Consider the following 17,357-nt stretch of genomic DNA (forward strand, 5'->3'; position numbering starts at 1 on the left):
ATTTTTAGCTGTTAATCAAAACAGAGAAGCTCTCAAAGTCTCCCAGTCAGTTGGCTGAACCATCCACCAACAAAAATGTCAGCTAGGTTATCCGATTATCCCATCCTTCGTCGCCAATGTTATGTTCTTGGTACAACCCCACAAACACACAGGCTTTAAGATACCTGATAACTTCAGGAACCAGTCAGGTGACCTGTTCCCTTTTTATTGTGGTGAACAGCAATGGCTGCAATGCCACAGTAGTCCACTGGGTGGAGCTACATATATTACAGGAGCCTTGGTTGTCACGGCGCATCATGAAAGACAGCCCCTCCGGCAGTGTCATGCTCCTTCGGTCATCCTCATAGGCGGCCCCTCGTATCGAGGGTGACTTGCTTCCATGCCAAAAAAGGGATGTGTTCACAGGTGTTTCAATGAAGGTCCCGAACTACATGTTGAAGGGTGGAAGATGCCAGTGCGTGGGTTTTTTTAACGTGGGGTGACCGTTGCACACCAGCCACCACACGGGGCTTGACAGAGCTAGGTCTTGGTCCAATGGCAAGGGTTAACCAGGACGACTGGAGACCGGCTCTGCTGCACGGACCCAGTGCGCGCACATATCGCACAGTGTGGGCTGGGCCCGTGCTGCCCCTGGGCCCTCGCCTCACTGTTCAGCCACCTAAGAACTCATGTTAAGAGTGGGAGCAAGTCTTCCTCGATTCCGAGGGACTGCCTATGTTGATGACCTCTCCTGGGCCCCGATCACGTCCCTCCACAGTCTCTCGCTGCTCCTTCGCCCCGGCCTCGCTGCTCCTGCTGTACCTGCCCACGTTCCTGAGCAGAAAGGAAGGCATAGAGTTGAAGGCAGCAGCAGAAAGAGCTCAACCTCATGCCCAACTCTGGGGGTAAAGGGGGGGGGGGGGGATGAACCTAAGGTCCCTACTCAGGACAGTTCATTCAGGGTCAGAAAGGGTAAGGGTAAGACTTGCTTCCACTCTAAAAGTGAGTTGTCAGGTGACTGAACAGTCCAATACGGGAATTACAGTCTCTGTCACAGGTGGGACAGACAGTGGTTGAGGGAAGGGGTGGGTGGGGAGTCTGGTTTGCTGCACGCTCCTTCCGCTGCCTGCGCTTGATTTCTGCATGCTCTCGGCAACGAGACTCGAGGTGCTCAGCGCCCTCCCGGATGCACTTCCTCCACTTAGGGCGGTCTTTGGCCAGGGACTCCCAGGTGTCGGTGGCGATGTTGCACTTTATCAGGGAAGGCTTTGAGGGTGTCCCTGAATGTCGCTCCCAATGCACTGACGTTGCACGGAGCAGCCAAGTGGAGCTTGTGGGGGAAAAGGCGATATCCTGAAATGCTTAAAAGTTGAGCAAACGATAAGCAGTTATCTATTTTAATTTTTTTCCCCCAGTGTATGAAGCACAGCGCTGGCCTACTTCAAAGTGGCCTGGGTCAATACGAGCAAGCGATGAGGGAGAAAGAGAGCGAGAGAGACTCTTGTTGAAGCAGCTTGGGAATCTTGCCACTAATTAAATGGCTGCCTTCGAAGGCACGAATCCGGTGATTTTTTGCGCCGAGCTGGCCAGATCACAGAACCGTGAGCGGAACCCGCACGAGGGGCGAGAAGTGGAGGATGGGTACAGGCCATTCGGCCCCTCGAATGCCTGCCTCTTGCTGGCGTTTGTCGGTGCTTTTAAACCTGCACTTACAGCAGAAGCTGCCAAAAAAAAAAAAAAATGAAATTGTGGTTTTGGCTGTGGCTCAGTGGGGTAGCACTCTGTGAGTCAGAAGGTCGTGGGTTCAAGTCCCACTCCAGGGACTTGAGCACAAAAATCCAGGCTGACACTCCCAGTGCAGTGCTGAGGGAGTGCTGCACTGTCGGAGGTGCCGTCTTTCAGATGAGACGTTAAACCGAGGCCCCGTCTGCCCTCTCCGGTGGACGTAAAAGATCCCACGGCCACTATTCTGAAGAAGAGCAGGGGAATGTCCTGGGCTAATATTTATCCTTCAGCTAACACCTTAAAAAAAACCCAGATGATCTGGTCATTATCACGTTGCTGTTTGTGGGAGCTTGCTGTGCGCAAATTGGCTGACGCGGGTGGAAGTTTGGAACCCTCTTCCGCAAACGGCAATTGATTCTGGATCAATTGTTACATTTAAATCGGAGATTAGTGGCTTTTTGTTCACCAAAAGTATTAAGGGATATGGGCCAAAGGCAGGTATATGGAGTTAGGTCACAGATCAGCCATGAACTCATTGAATGGAGGAACAGGCTCGAGGGGCTGGATGGCCTCTTCCTGCTCCCAGGTTCCAACATTACAACAGTGACTATACACTTCAGAATGGACTTTATTGGCTGTTAAGCGATTCGGGTCGTAATGCGGTTGTGAAAGGCGCTATATAAATGCAAGTTCCTCACTGCAAAGGACTTGAAGCTCTTTGCTTTTGATAAAGGAAGTATTTGCGCAGGTCAGTGGGTCAGTGACGAGAGGGAACTAAATTGAAGGTTGTCACCAAAAGAATGGAGGGTTTCCGAGAACATTTTAATTTTTATTGTTACACAGAGGAAACATAGAAACATAGAAAATAGGTGCAGGAGTAGGCCATTCGGCCCTTCGAGCCTGCACCGCCATTCAATGAGTTCATGGCTGAACATGCAACTTCAGTACCCCATTCCTGCTTTCTCGCCATACCCCTTGATCCCCCGAGTAGTAAGGACTTCATCTCACTCCTTTTTGAATATATTTAGTGAATTGGCCTCAACAACTTTCTGTGGTTGTTTGGCACGTGAAATGGCTGACCCTAAAGAGAGCTGGGAGCTGAAATCAGTATGTCGCAGTTGTGTGGGGCGGACTGGTTGGGCCGGGTGCTCTTTATCTGTCCGCTATTATGCATTGTTCACAGGTTTATATGTAACCTTCAGGGCTGCTGACCGAGGGCCGTGCGGCTCTTTGTCGGCCGGCGCGGACACGATGGGCCGAAATGGCCTCCTTCTGCTCTGTAGATTTCTATGTAATCACTTTTCAAAGAGAAAGTGGACAAATATTTGAAAATAGAAAAAAATGTAAAGAAGGCAGGAAAGGATGGAGGAATGGGAGCAAGTGATGGACTCTCTTGCAATCTATGCACCTGTGAGGTGAGGATGCTCACGGTTTGGGAGAGCTGTTGAGTGGCTTAGCCAGTCACGTGATGTCCACAGGCCTCAATAAAACCCCGGGCCAGTTGGGTTCGGGGGATCCACGATGAGGCAGGTGGTTGTGAGCCTGGTGGATGAACTGGTAATGTGTAGTGTGATTGTTAAACCTTTTGCTAATAAACCAACTGGTTCTCAATAGCAACGTGCTGCTATGAATTCTGAAGCAAATACACGACACCTCTCTTGAGAGCTGACACACGGCTGATGGGCTGAACGCCTCCATTCTGTGAGGAATTCAGGAGAAACCTCTTTACCCAGAGAGCGGTGAGAATGTGGAACTCGCTGCCACAGGGAGTGGTTGGGGCGAGTAGTATGGATGCATTTAAGGGGAAGCTGGACAAACCACATGAGGGAGAAAGGAATAGAGGGATATGGTGATGGGGTGTGATGAAGAGGGGCGGGAGGAGTCCGGTGTGGAGCATAAACACCGGCACGGACCAGATGGGCCGAATGGCCTGCTTCTGTGCTGTAAAATTCGACGTACTTCGGAGCTGTGAAAAGGATGTATAATTCACTCCGCGTGTTGAGAATTCATTAAGAGTCGATTAGACAGAGACACACTTATTAAAAACACCAAAGCTATTAAACGGCGAGCAGTTTGATCCCGTCGTTCCCTCAGATTTCTGTTGGGTCTTTTTCTCCCAGATAATGGCTGTGGGTTTTATTTTTCATTTAGATTTTGCGGGGTTTTGTGAATCGGATTGCTGTGTGTGGGTGTCTAACAAAATGCCTCCCTCGAGTGCTATGATTCCCATCTTTTATTTCGCAACGAATCACACCTTTTGCCAATGTATTTTAAATAACGCCGGGGAGGCAGAGAATAAATGTTTAGCCGGGTCGGGAGCGATGAGTCACAGGCTGCAACGAAAGCCCCTCGAGCTCTGTAAGGAGACAGTCTCTCTCTCTCTCCGTCTTATCAGATGCCTTCTGACATCTTATTGTTCTTCTAGTTGTCGTCATCACTGGCTGTGTGGGAGTAAATCATTTTTTAATTTGTTCACTTCAGGTTAAAAATAATACGTTTAAAAAAAAACCCAGCGGTTTCTAGAACAGGATTTATACAACAACCTGCGTTCGTTATAAATCACTTCATGTTGAAACTTAATAAAAAAAACTTCTCACCGTTTAATCTAGAAAGACTTGCATTTATATAGCACCTTTCACGACCACCGGACGTCTCAAAACGCTTCACAGCCAATGAAGCACTTTTAGAGCACAGTCACTGTTGTAATGTGGGAAACGCGGCAGCCAATTCATGCACAGCAAGCTCCCACACAACAGCAATGTGATAATGATCTCTGTTTTTTTTGTTAAGTTGAACATAACATAAGAATTAGGAGCAGGAGCAGGCCATTCGGCCCCTCGAGCCTGCTCCGCCATTCAGTAAGATCATGGCTGATCCGATCATGGACTCAGCTCCACTTCCCCGCCCGCTCCCCATAACCCTCGACTCCCTTATCGTTCAAAAATCTGTCTATCTCTGCCTTAAATATATCCAATGACCCGCCTCCACAGCTCTCTGGGGCAGAGAATTCCAAAGATTCACAACCCTCTGAGAGAAGAAATTCCTCCTCAATTCCGTTTTAAATGGGCGGCCCCTTATTCTGAAACTATGCCCCCTAGTTCTAGATTCCCCCACGAGGGGAAACATCCTCTCTGCATCTACCCTGTCAAGCCCCCTCAGAATCTTATATGTTTCAATAAGATCACCTCTCATTCTTCTAAACTCCAATGAGTACAGGCCCAACCTGCTCAACCTTTCTTTATAAGTCAACGCCTTCATCCCAGGAATCATCCTCGTAAACCTTTTCTTGTTCTATCAAGCTTTCTCTCCAACTCTCGTGAAACAATATCTTGATTTATATAGTGCCTTTAACACAGTGACTACACTCCAAAAGTACTCCATTGACTGTAAAGCACTTTAGAAACGTCCAGTGGTCGTGAAAGGCGCTATAGAAATCCACGTCTTTCTTTCTTTTAGTAAAATGTCCCAAGGCGCTTCATAGAAGGGTTATCAGGCACCGAGCCACATAAGGAGATATTAGGGCAAAAGCTTGGTGACCAAAAGCTTGATCAAAGAAGTAGGTTTCAGGGAGCATCTTAAAGGAGGAGAGGTAGAGAGGGGGAGAGGTTTAGGGAGGGAGTTCCAGAGCTTGGGGCCGCGGCAGCTGAAAGCACGGCCACCGATGGTGGAGCGATTATAATCAGGGATGTCTAAGAGGTCAGAATTGGAGTGGCACAGAGATCTCAGAAGGTTGTAGGGCTGGAGGAGGTTGTAGAGATGGGAGGGGTGTAGGGGCTGGAGGAGTTACAGAGATAGGGAGGGGTGTAGGGGCTAGAGGAGGTTACAGAGATAGGGAGGGTGTAGGGTTTGGAGGAGATTAGAGATAGGGAGGGGTGAAGGGGCTGCAGGGGGTTACAGAGATAGGGAGGGGTGTAGGGGCTGGAGGGGTGTTACAGAGATAGGGAGGGATGTAGAGGCTGGAGGGGGGGTTACAGAGATAGGGAGGGATGTAGAGGCTGGAGGGGGTGTTACAGAGATAGGGAGGGATGTAGGGGCTGGAGGGGGGGTTACAGAGATAGGGAGGGATGTAGGGGCTGGAGGGGGGGTTACAGAGATAGGGAGGAGTATAGGGGCTGAAGGTGGGTTCCAGAGATAGGGAGGGGTGTAGGGGCTGGAGGGGGGTTACAGAGATAGAGAGGGGTGTAGGGGCTGGAGGAGGTTACAGAGATAGGGGTGTAGGGGCTGGAGGAGGCTACAGAGATCGGGGTGTAGGGGCTGGAGGAGGTTACAGAGATAGGGAGGGGGTGTAGGGGTTGGAGGGGGTTACAGGGATAGGGAGGGGTGTAGAGCTGGAGGAGGTTACAGAAATAGGGAGGGGTGTAGGGGCTGGAGGAGGTTATAGAGATAGAGAGGCGTGTAGGGGCTGGAGGAGGTTACAGAGATAGGGGTGTAGGGGCTGGAGGAGGTTACAGAGATAGGGGTGTAGGGGCTGGAGGAGGTTACAGAGATAGGGAGGGGTGTAGGGGCTGGAGGGAGTTGTAGAGATAGGGAGCAGTGTAGGGCTGAAGTGGGTTACAGTAATAGGGAGGGGTGTAGGGCCTTGAGGTTACAGAGATAGGGAGCAGTGTAGGGCTGGAGGGGGTTACAGAGATAGGGAGGGGTGTAGGGGCTTGTGGTTACAGAGATAGGGAGGGGTGTAGGGGCTGGAGGAGGTTACAGAGATAGGGAGGGGTGTCGGGGCTGGAGGGGGTTACAGAGATAGGGAGGGGTGTAGGGTGGGGGGAGGTTACAGAGATAGGGAGGGATGTAGGGGCTGGAGGGGGGTTACAGAGATAGGGGGAGGGTCTAGGGGCTGGAGGGGGTTACAGGGATAGGGAGCAGTGTCAGGCTGGAGGGGGTTACAGAGATAGGGAGGGGTGTAGGGTCTAGAGGTTACAGAGATAGGGAGGGGTCTAGGGGCTGGAGCAGGTTACAGAGATAGGGGGAGGGTCTAGGGGCTGGAGGGGGTTACAGGGATAGGGAGCAGTGTCAGGCTGGAGGGGGTTACAGAGATAGGCAGGGGTGTAGGGGCTGGAGGAGCTTAAAAAGATAGGGAGGGGCGAGGTGAGATTTGAAAACCAGAATGAGAATTCTAACATGAAGGCGTTGTTGGACCGGGAGCCAGTCTGTCAGTGAGCACGGGGGGTGATGGGTGAACGGGACTTGGTGTGAGCAACAGGGTTTTGGATGAACACTGACTGATGGGTGGGGTACAGTGCCTCGGATCTGGGTACCCACGATAGCCCCAGTTAAATGGTCAGTCCGCATCTACGCGCACACAGTCAACAGCCTGTGTCCTGACTGAAGCTCCCTCACTATCCTCGCGGCTCTCACCCACATTAGTAAAGACCGAGAGAAAGACCACTCCTACAGCAACTTTCGAGACCTCGCGGCACATTTCACGATCTCGGGGGATATCTCCAAGAGCTTTGCAGCCAATGATGTGCATTTTTGCAATGTCGTCACTGTTGTAATGCAGGAAACACGGCAGCCAAATTGCGCACAGCAAGCTCCCACAGACAGCAATGAAGTAATGACCTGCTAGATGTCATGTATGTCACCTCTATGTAACACCACTGCAATACTGTATACACTTAAGCAATGCACATCTTGACCACAGGGGGTGAACTTGTGGGAGACACTCCTTGCCTGGTCATCCAGGTATATAAAGGGAGGTCCCACGCAGGGTCAGCACTTCTTGGTCCTGTGAATAAAGGTTCAGGTCACAGAGTGACCTTGTCCATAGAATGTGCCTCGTGTGGGTTTTGTGCCATTGAGTAAGGACTTTACACTAATAACAAAATAATAACACCTCCCTCCCCCCCCCCCCCCCCCCCCGGGATGTCTGCACTTCTCTAATTCTGCCCTCATGAGCATTTATGATTATAATTACTCAACCATCGGTGGCCGTGCCTTCTGTTGTCTAGGCCCCAAGCTCTGGAACTCCCTCCCTAAACCTCTCCGCCTCTCAACCTCTCTTTCCTCCTTCAAGACGCTCCTTAAAACCTACCTCTTTGACCAATCACCTGCCCTAATATCTCCTTATGTGGCTCAGTGTCAAATGTATTTGTTTCGTCTTGTCGTACTCCTGTGAAGCGCCTTGGGATGTTGTACTACGTTGAAGGCGCTATATAAATACAAGAGGTTGTTGATTTGTGTTTAGCCATGGATAAATGGTTGACTCTGGTACAGCGGGCGGAACTCCCCCCCGGTCGTCTTCGAAATAGCAGCCGAGGTATCTGTGACGTCCACCCGCGAGGGCAGACAGTGTCGGGGAGGGGGGCGGGCGGTGGAGGGGCTTGGTTTAACGTCGCATGCGCTGCGCTGGGAGTGTGCATCGACCGTGGATTGTGTGCGCGTGTCTGCGGAGTGGGCCTCGTGAATCGGAGGCACGAGTGCTGGCCACTGACGCTGGCACACGCTGACGCTGCCAAGAGCGGTCACTTGGGGTGACGCACTGCGGGGAGGCGCGGTGGGGGGGGGAGCGGGAGCGTGCGAAACGAGTGGGGTGGTGGTCTGCGATTATATCAACCACACCTGCCACCTCCCTAATCCCCACGCTCATCTTCTGTGGGAATTGTTTGATGCGGGCCGACGTTCCGACGAGGCGCTTTGTCGCTGGTCGGGTGAGGAGATCAGACCTGGACGGTTGCTATGGTCCGTTGCTAGGCATCGAGTAGCCTTGAGGCCTGTCGTGGGCAATGCATGTTATTGTGCGGTTGCCTTTATGTTGTCTTGGAAAATGCAATATTCCAGCCGGTTTTATATTTTTCTTTCTCTCTCATTTTTAAGGCTGTCTGTTTGACGAGAGACTGTGCTCACATCAGGACCGCTGTGTGAACGGTAAGTCCTGCTCCCTGCTGCTCAAAAAACACACAATTGAGCTTTCTCTCTCTCTCTATTTATTCTCTCTTTTATGGATATATTTTCTGCTCATCTTGGTGAAGGATGGCAAGGCAGATTAGATCACGCTCTACACCATCACATCAATCACTCCCAGGGCAGGTACAGCATGGGTTAGATACAGAGTAAAGCTCCCTCTACACTGTCCCCATTAAACACTCCCAGGGCAGGTACAGCACAGGTTAGATACAGAGTAAAGCTCCCTCTACACTGTCCCATCAATCACTCCCAGGGCAGGTACAGCACAGGGTTAGATACAGAGTAAAGCTCCCTCTACACTGTCCCATCAAACACTCCCAGGGCAGGTACAGGGGGTTAGATACAGAGTAAACATAGAAACATAGAAAATAGGTGCAGGAGCAGGCCATTCAGCCCTTCTAGCCTGCACCGCCATTCAATGAGTTCATGGCTGAACATGAAACTTCAGTACCCCCTTCCTGCTTTCTCGCCATAACCCTTGATCCCCCGAGTAGTAAGGACTTCATCTAACTCCCTTTTGAATATATTTAGTGAATTGGCCTCAACTACTTTCTGTGGTAGAGAATTCCACAGGTTCACCACTCTCTGGGTGAAGAAGTTTCTCCTCATCTCGGTCCTAAATGGCTTACCCCTTATCCTCAGACTGTGAACCCTGGTTCTGGACTTCCCCAACATTGGGAACATTCTTTCTGCATCTAACCTGTCTAAACCCGTCAGAATTTTAAACGTTTCTATGAGGTCCCCTCTCATTCTTCTGAACTCCAGTGAATACAATCCCAATTGATCCAATCTTTCTTGATAGGTCAGTCCCGCCATCCCGGGAATCAGTCTGGTGAACCTTCGCTGCACTCCCTCAATAGCAAGAATGTCCTTCCTCAAGTTAGGAGACCAAAACTGTACACAATACTCCAGGTGTGGCCTCACCAAGGCCCTGTACAACTGTAGCAACACCTCCCTGCCCCTGTATTCAAATCCCCTCGCTATGAAGGCCAACATGCCATTTGCTTTCTTAACCGCCTGCTGTACCTGCATGCCAACCTTCAATGACTGATGTACCATGACACCCAGGTCTCGTTGCACCTTCCCTTTTCCTAATCTGTCACCATTCAGATAATAGTCTGTCTCTCTGTTTTTACCACCAAAGTGGATAACCTCACATTTATCCACATTATACTTCATCTGCCATGCATTTGCTCACTCACCTAACCTATCCAAGTCACTCTGCAGCCTAATAGCATCCTCCTCGCAGCTCACACTGCCACCCAACTTAGTATCATCCGCAAATTTGGAGATACTGCATTTAATCCCCTCGTCTAAATCATTAATGTACAATGTAAACAGCTGGGGCCCCAGCACAGAACCTTGCGGCACTCCACTAGTCACTGCCTGCCATTCTGAAAAGTACCCGTTTACTCCTACTCTTTGCTTCCTGTCTGACAACCAGTTCTCAATCCACGTCAGCACACTACCCCCAATCCCATGTGCTTTAACTTTGCACATTAATCTCTTGTGTGGGACCTTGTCGAAAGCCTTCTGAAAGTCCAAATATACCACATCAACTGGTTCTCCCTTGTCCACTTTACTGGAAACATCCTCAAAAAATTCCAGAAGATTTGTCAAGCATGATTTCCCTTTCACAAATCCATGCTGACTTGGACCTATCATGTCACCATTTTCCAGATGCACTGCTATGACATCCTTAATAATTGATTCCATCACTTTACCCACTACTGAGGTCAGGCTGACCGGTCTATAATTCCTTGTTTTCTCTCTCCCTCCTTTTTTAAAAAGTGGGGTTACATTGGCTACCCTCCACTCCATAGGAACTGATCCAGAGTCAATGGAATGTTGGAAAATGACTGTCAATGCATCCGCTATTTCCAAGGCCACCTCCTTAAGTACTCTAGGATGCAGTCCATCAGGCCCTGGGGATTTATCGGCCTTCAATCCCATCAATTTCCCCAACACAATTTCCCGACTAATAAAGATTTCCCTCAGTTCCTCTTCCTTACTAGACCCTCTGACCCCTTTTATATCCGGAAGGTTGTTTGTATCCTCCTTAGTGAATACCGAACCAAAGTACTTGTTCAATTGGTCCGCCATTTCTTTGTTCCCCGTTATGACTTCCCCTGATTCTGACTGCAGGGGACCTACGTTTGTCTTCACCAACCTTTTTCTCTTTACATACCTATAGAAACTTTTGCAATCCGCCTTAATGTTCCCTGCAAGCTTCTTCTCGTACTCCATTTTCCCTGTCCTAATCAAACCCTTTGTCCTCCTCTGCTGAGTTCTAAATTTCTCCCAGTCCCCAGGTTCGCTGCTATTTCTGGCCAATTTGTATGCCACTTCCTTGGCTTTAATACTATCCCTGATTTCCCTAGATAGCCACGGTTGAGCCACCTTCCCCTTTTTATTTTTACGCCAGACAGGAATGTACAATTGTTGTACTTCATCCATGCGGTCTCTAAATGTCTGCCATTGCCCATCCACAGTCAACCCCCTAAGTATCATTCGCCAATCTATCCTAGCCAATTCACGCCTCATACCTTCAAAGTTACCCTTCTTTAAGTTCTGGACCATGGTCTCTGAAATTACTGTTTCATTCTCCATCCTAATGCAGAATTCCACCATATTATGGTCACTCTTCCCCAAGGGGCCTCGCACAATGAGATTGCTAATTAATCCTCTCTCATTACACAACACCCAGTCTAAGATGGCCTCCCCCCTAGTTGGTTCCTCAACATATTGGTCTAGAAAACCATCCCTTATGCACTCCAGGAAATCCTCCTCCACCGTATTGCTTCCAGTTTGGCTAGCCCAATCTATGTGCATATTAAAGTCACCCATTATAACTGCTGCACCTTTATTGCATGCACCCCTAATTTCCTGTTTGATGCCCTCCCCAACATCCCTATTACTGTTTGGAGGTCTGTACACAACTCCTACTAACGTTTTTTGCCCTTTGGTGTTCTGCAGCTCTACCCATATAGATTCCACATCATCCAAGCTAATGTCTTTCCTAACTATTGCATTAAAGCTCCCTCTATACTGTCCCATCAAACACTCCCAGGGCAGGTACAGCACGGGGTTAGATACAGAGTAAAGCTCCCTCAACACTGTCCCATCAAACACTCCCAGGGCAGGTACAGGGGGTTAGATACAGAGTAAAGCTCCCTCGACACTGTCCCATCAAACACTCCCAGGGCAGGTACAGGGGCTTAGATACAGAGTAAAGCTCCCTCGACACTGTCCCCGTCAAACACTCCCAGGGCAGGTACAGCACGGGTTAGATACAGAGTAAAGCTCCCTCTACACTGTCCCATCAAACACTCCCAGGGCAGGTACAGGGGGTTAGATACAGAGTAAAGCTCCCTCTACACTGTCCCATCAAACACTCCCAGGGCAGGTACAGGGGCTTAGATACAGAGTAAAGCTCCCTCTACACTGTCCCCATCAAACACTCCCAGGGCAGGTACAGGGGGTTAGATACAGAGTAAAGCTCCCTCTACACTGTCCCATCAAACACTCCCAGGGCAGGTACAGGGGGTTAGATACAGAGTAAAGCTCCCTCTACACTGTCCCCATCAAACACTCCCAGGGCAGGTACAGCACAGGGTTAGATACAGAGTAAAGCTCCCTCTACACTGTCCCCATTAAACACTCCCAGGGCAGGTACAGCATGGGTTAGATACAGAGTAAAGCTCCCTCTACACTGTCCCCATTAAACACTCCCAGGGCAGGTACAGCACAGGGTTAGATACAGAGTAAAGCTCCCTCTACACTGTCCCCATTAAACACTCCCAGGGCAGGTACAGCATGGGTTAGATACAGAGTAAAGCTCCCTCTACACTGTCCCCATTAAACACTCCCAGGGCAGGTACAGCATGGGTTAGATACAGAGTAAAGCTCCCTCTACACTGTCCCCATCAAACACTCCCAGGGCAGGTACAGCACAGGGTTAGATACAGAGTAAAGCTCCCTCTACACTGTCCCCATTAAACACTCCCAGGGCAGGTACAGCATGGGTTAGATACAGAGTAAAGCTCCCTCTACACTGTCCCCATTAAACACTCCCAGGGCAGGTACAGCACAGGGTTAGATGCAGAGTAAAGCTCCCTCTACACTGTCCCCATTAAACACTCCCAGGGCAGGTACAGCATGGGTTAGATACAGAGTAAAGCTCCCTCTACACTGTCCCCATCAAACACTCCCAGGGCAGGTACAGCACAGGGTTAGATACAGAGTAAAGCTCCCTCTACACTGTCCCCATCAAACACTCCCAGGGCAGGTACAGCATGGGTTAGATACAGAGTAAAGCTCCCTCTACACTGTCCCATCAAACACTCCCAGGGCAGGTACAGCACAGGTTAGATACAGAGTAAAGCTCCCTCTACACTGTCCCATCAAACACTCCCAGGGCAGGTACAGATTGGGTAATTTTTTAGTTATTTCATTGGATGTGTGAAGAGGACACACACAATCTGCAAAAGGACACAGACAGGCTAAGTGAGTGGGCAAACATTTGGCAGATGGCGTATAATGTTGGAACATATGAGGTTATGCACTTTGGCAAAAAAAAAATCAAAGAGCAAGTTATTATTTAAATGGAGAAAGATTGCAAAGTGCTGCAGTACAGCAGGACCTGGGGGTACTTGTGCATGAAACACAAAAGGACAGTATGCAGGTACAGCAAGTGATCAGGAAAGCCAATGGTATCTTGGCCTTTATTGCAAAGGGGATGGAGTATAAAAGCAGGGAATTCTTGCTACAGCTATACAGGATATTGGTGAGGCCACACCTGGAATACTGTGTGCAGTTTTGGTTTCCATATTTACGAAAGGATATGTATGTAAACATTACCAATGTGTAAGACTTGCCACCAGAGGGCGCACCTGTGGGAGACCCAAGGGTCACCTGCACACCCTGGGCAAACCGGTATAAAAGGCAGACTACCCTGCTGCCTTCTCACTCTGGAGTTACAATAAAGAGATCAAGGTCACAACAGTTTGAGCTTAAGATATACAGTCTTGTGGAGTTATTCTAAACCTAACACCTTGGAGGCAGTTCAGAGAAGGTTCACTAGGTTGATTCTGGGGATGAAGGGTTTGATTTATGAGGAAAGGTTGAGGAGGTTGGGCCTCTACTCATTGGAATTCAGAAGAATGAGAGGTGATCTTATTGAAACGTAAGATTATGAGGGAGCTTGACAAGGTGGATGCAGAGAGGATGTTTCCACTGCTGGGGGTGACTAGAACTAGAGGGCATAATCTTAGAATAAGGGGCCACCCATTTAAAACCGAGATGAGGAGGAATTTCTTCTCTGAGGATTGTAAATCTGTGGAATTCGCTGCCTCAGAGAGCTGTGGAAGCCAGGACATTGAATAAATTTAAGACAGAGATGGATAATTTCTTGAGCGATAAGGGGTTATGGGGATCAGGCAGGGAGGTGGAGCTGAGTCCATGATCAGATCAGCCATGATCTTATTGAATGGTGGAGCAGGCTCAAGAGGCCCTGTGGCCTACTCCTGCTCCTATTTCTTACGTGGGCATCGCTGGCAAGGCCAGCATTTATTGCCCATCCCTAATTGCCCTTGAGAAGGTGGTGGTGAGCCGCCTTCTTGAACCACTGCAGTCCGTGTGGTGAAGGGGCTCCCACAGTGACTATGATACAAGAGTAGCTCACTGGGCCATTTTGGAGGGGAAGTTAAGACTCAACCACATTGCTGTGGGTCTGGAGTCACAGAAGGACAGCAGATTTTCTTCGCTGAAGAACATTAGTGAACTAGATGTTTTTTTTAATGCCAACCTGATAATTTTATTGAATTAACTGAATTTAAATTCCCCAGCAGTCATGGTAGGATTTGAACTCGTGTTGCTGGATTATTATTCCAGGCCTCTGGATTACTGGTCCTGTAGCGTAACCACAGTGCTAGCGTCCTCCTAGTGTAGATTGTAGGTGCAATTGCTGCCGATACAACTCCCAACTGCACCAGTTGCCGTTCAGTTCTCCCGGGTGAGATGTTCTCGGGGTTCAGTGTCGGCTGGGAATGGGCAGGGTGGACAATTTGTGCTCTGCACCCACACCCAGGGCCGCTGGGCACACCAAGACCTTAACGACCAAGCGTGGGTGGGGGGAAAGGGGAGAGAGCGAGCGAGCGATCTGAGGGGTAAGGAATAAGTGCTAAAACAGCTGAGACTCTCGCTCCCCAATGTTTCTCCATCAAACCCATCGCCGGAAGGTGCACTGATATTTTCACAATGGGGTCAACAGAACCGAATGGCATTTGGCGGGAGGGAAGGAGGGCGGTCACTGAAACTCCCGTTACACCGCGAGGTGCTAACAAAAAGACTTACATTTATATAGCGCCTTTCACGACCACCGGATGTCTCAAAGTGCTTTACAGCCAATGAAGTACTTTTGGAGTGTAGTCACTGTTGTAATGTGGGAAATGCAGCAGCCAGTTTGTGCACAGCAAGCTCCCACACACAGCAACGTGATAATGACCAGATAATGTTTTTTGTTATATTGATTGAGGGATAAATATTGGTCCCAGGATAACTCCTGGGGATAACTCCCCTGCTCGTCTTCGAAATAGTGCCGTGGGATCTTTGACGTCTACCTGAGAGAGCAGACGGGGCCTCGGTTTAACGTCTCATCCGTAAGACGGCACCTCGGGCAGTGCAACACTCCCTCAGCACTGCACTGGGAGTGTTAGCCTAGATTTACATAGAAACATAGAAAATAGGTGCAGGAGTAGGCCATTCGGCCCTTCGAGCCTGCACCGCCATTCAATAAGATCATGGCTGATCATTCAACCTCAGTACCCCTTTCCTGCTTTCTCTCCATTATCCTTGATCGCTTTGGCCGTAAGGGCTATATCTAACTCCCTTTTGAATATATTTAGTGAATTGGCCTCAACAACTTTCTGCGGTAGAGAATTCCACAGGTTCACCACTCTCTGGGTGAAGAAGTTTCTCCTCATCTCGGTCCTAAATGGCTTATCCCTTATCCTCAGACTGTGACCCCTGGTTCTGGACTTCCCCAACATCGGGAACATTCTTCCCGCATCTAACCTGTCTAAGCCCGTCAGAATTTTATATGTTTCTGAGATCCCCTCTCATTCTTCTCATGTGCTCAAGTCCCTGGAGTGGGACTTGAACCCACAACTTTCTGAGTCAGAGGCGAGAGTGCTACCCATTGAGACACAGCTGACACTGTTTAACAATCGCTGTGCTCTTCAGTCCGACCCTGTACGTCTCACTGCGCTGCCGTCCTTGATGCGATGAGATTTTCTGTGTGTGTGTGTGGGAGATGTAATCAGCGAGTGACTCAGGCTGGTTCCCCTCCCCCAGTCACCGTCCCTCAAGGCTCTGCATGGGCCGACGTCAACGTACCGGCTGCTCGCCTCCTGATCCAGCTTAAGTTCTAATTAACTTTCGCCGTAAGAGCCTCTTAAAGTTGCTGGCTCTCGGGGGAGAGGTTTAAAAGTTGCACAAAGAACAGATAAAAGAATGAAGATCAGTGGTGGGTTTTTTAAGTTTGTGGTGTGTGTGCGCACGAGGTCCATGCAGCCGAGCAGGTCTCCAGTCGTCCTGGTTAACGGCCTAGCTCTGTCAAGCCCGTGTGGTGGCTGATGTGCAATAGAAACATAGAAAATAGGTGCAGGAGTAGGCCATTCGGCCCTTCGAGCCTGCACCACCATTCAATATGATCATGGCTGATCATTCCCTCAGTACCCCTTTCCCGCTTTCTCTCCATGTTTTGTTTGGAACAGAGGAGGCTGAGGGGGAGACCTCATTGAGGTGTATAAAACTCATCATCATAGGTGGTCCCTCGAACGGGGATGATTTGCTGCCACATGAATTCATAGATGTTTCAATGAAGGACCCGATGTTCCAGTCCTGATCTCCAATTGAGGGGGTGGAAGATGCCTGTGCGTGGATTTTTTTAACGTGTGGTGACCATATGGCCCTTAGATATGGCCCTTAGATGTGGCCCTTACGGCTAAAGGGATCAAGGGGTATGGAGAGAAAGCGGGAAAGGGGTACTGAGGGAATGATCAGCCATGATCTTATTGAATGGTGGTGCAGGCTCGAAGGGCCGAATGGCCTACTCCTGCACCTATTTTCTATGTTTCTATTGCACATCAGCCATCACACGGGCTTGACAGAGCTCGGCCGTTAAACAGGACGACTGGAGACCTGCTCGGCTGCATGGACCTAGTGTGCACACACATCGCAGTGTGGGCTGGCCCGTGCTACCCCTGGGTCCTCGGCTCTTCTGGGGCCCCGTACCCTCATTCGCCGCACCTTCGCCCACGATGTTCCAGGGCCTGGCACTCCAGCTCTATTTATAGCCCCGATCTGTTTTTTTTTAATTTCAAAATATACTGTAGTCATATAAAAATTTGCACAATACGTTGAAAGGCAGTTCAGTACATTTGGATGCTAACTGCAGTTCCGTTCAATAGATTTGCTTGCTTTACATTTCGAGGTACATTTCAGTACAATCCAGGATACATTGTAATACAGTCATCATATTAATTTACTAGCGGCACTAGACGGTACACGGAAAGGGTGAGGGTACAGTTACATTTCTTTGCAACATACATTACTAAACAGACCTTGCATTATACATGACACTACATCGTTTTTTTTTCAGATCACGGTGCTCTATGTATGCAAAAAGTTTACAAGTACGGCCCGAGGGGGGGTTTGTACTGATTCCTGCCCCCGGGGTTTACCGTGGCAGA

The 17,357-nt window shown here is 49.4% G+C and overlaps 1 protein-coding gene across 1 annotated transcript in view; it reads left to right on the top strand.

The window, feature by feature from the left end:
* Window positions 1-17,357, top strand: part of LOC139259661 (receptor-type tyrosine-protein phosphatase-like N) — a 364,010-nt gene that overhangs the window by 37,601 nt on the left and 309,052 nt on the right. The window contains exon 2 of the mRNA XM_070875205.1: window positions 8,515-8,565. Coding sequence (XP_070731306.1) covers window positions 8,515-8,565 — 51 coding nt within the window. The remainder of the gene's footprint in view (window positions 1-8,514; window positions 8,566-17,357) is intronic.

This window comes from Pristiophorus japonicus, chromosome 3 (genome assembly GCF_044704955.1).
Source record: "Pristiophorus japonicus isolate sPriJap1 chromosome 3, sPriJap1.hap1, whole genome shotgun sequence".
NCBI classification, from domain to species: domain Eukaryota; kingdom Metazoa; phylum Chordata; class Chondrichthyes; family Pristiophoridae; genus Pristiophorus; species Pristiophorus japonicus.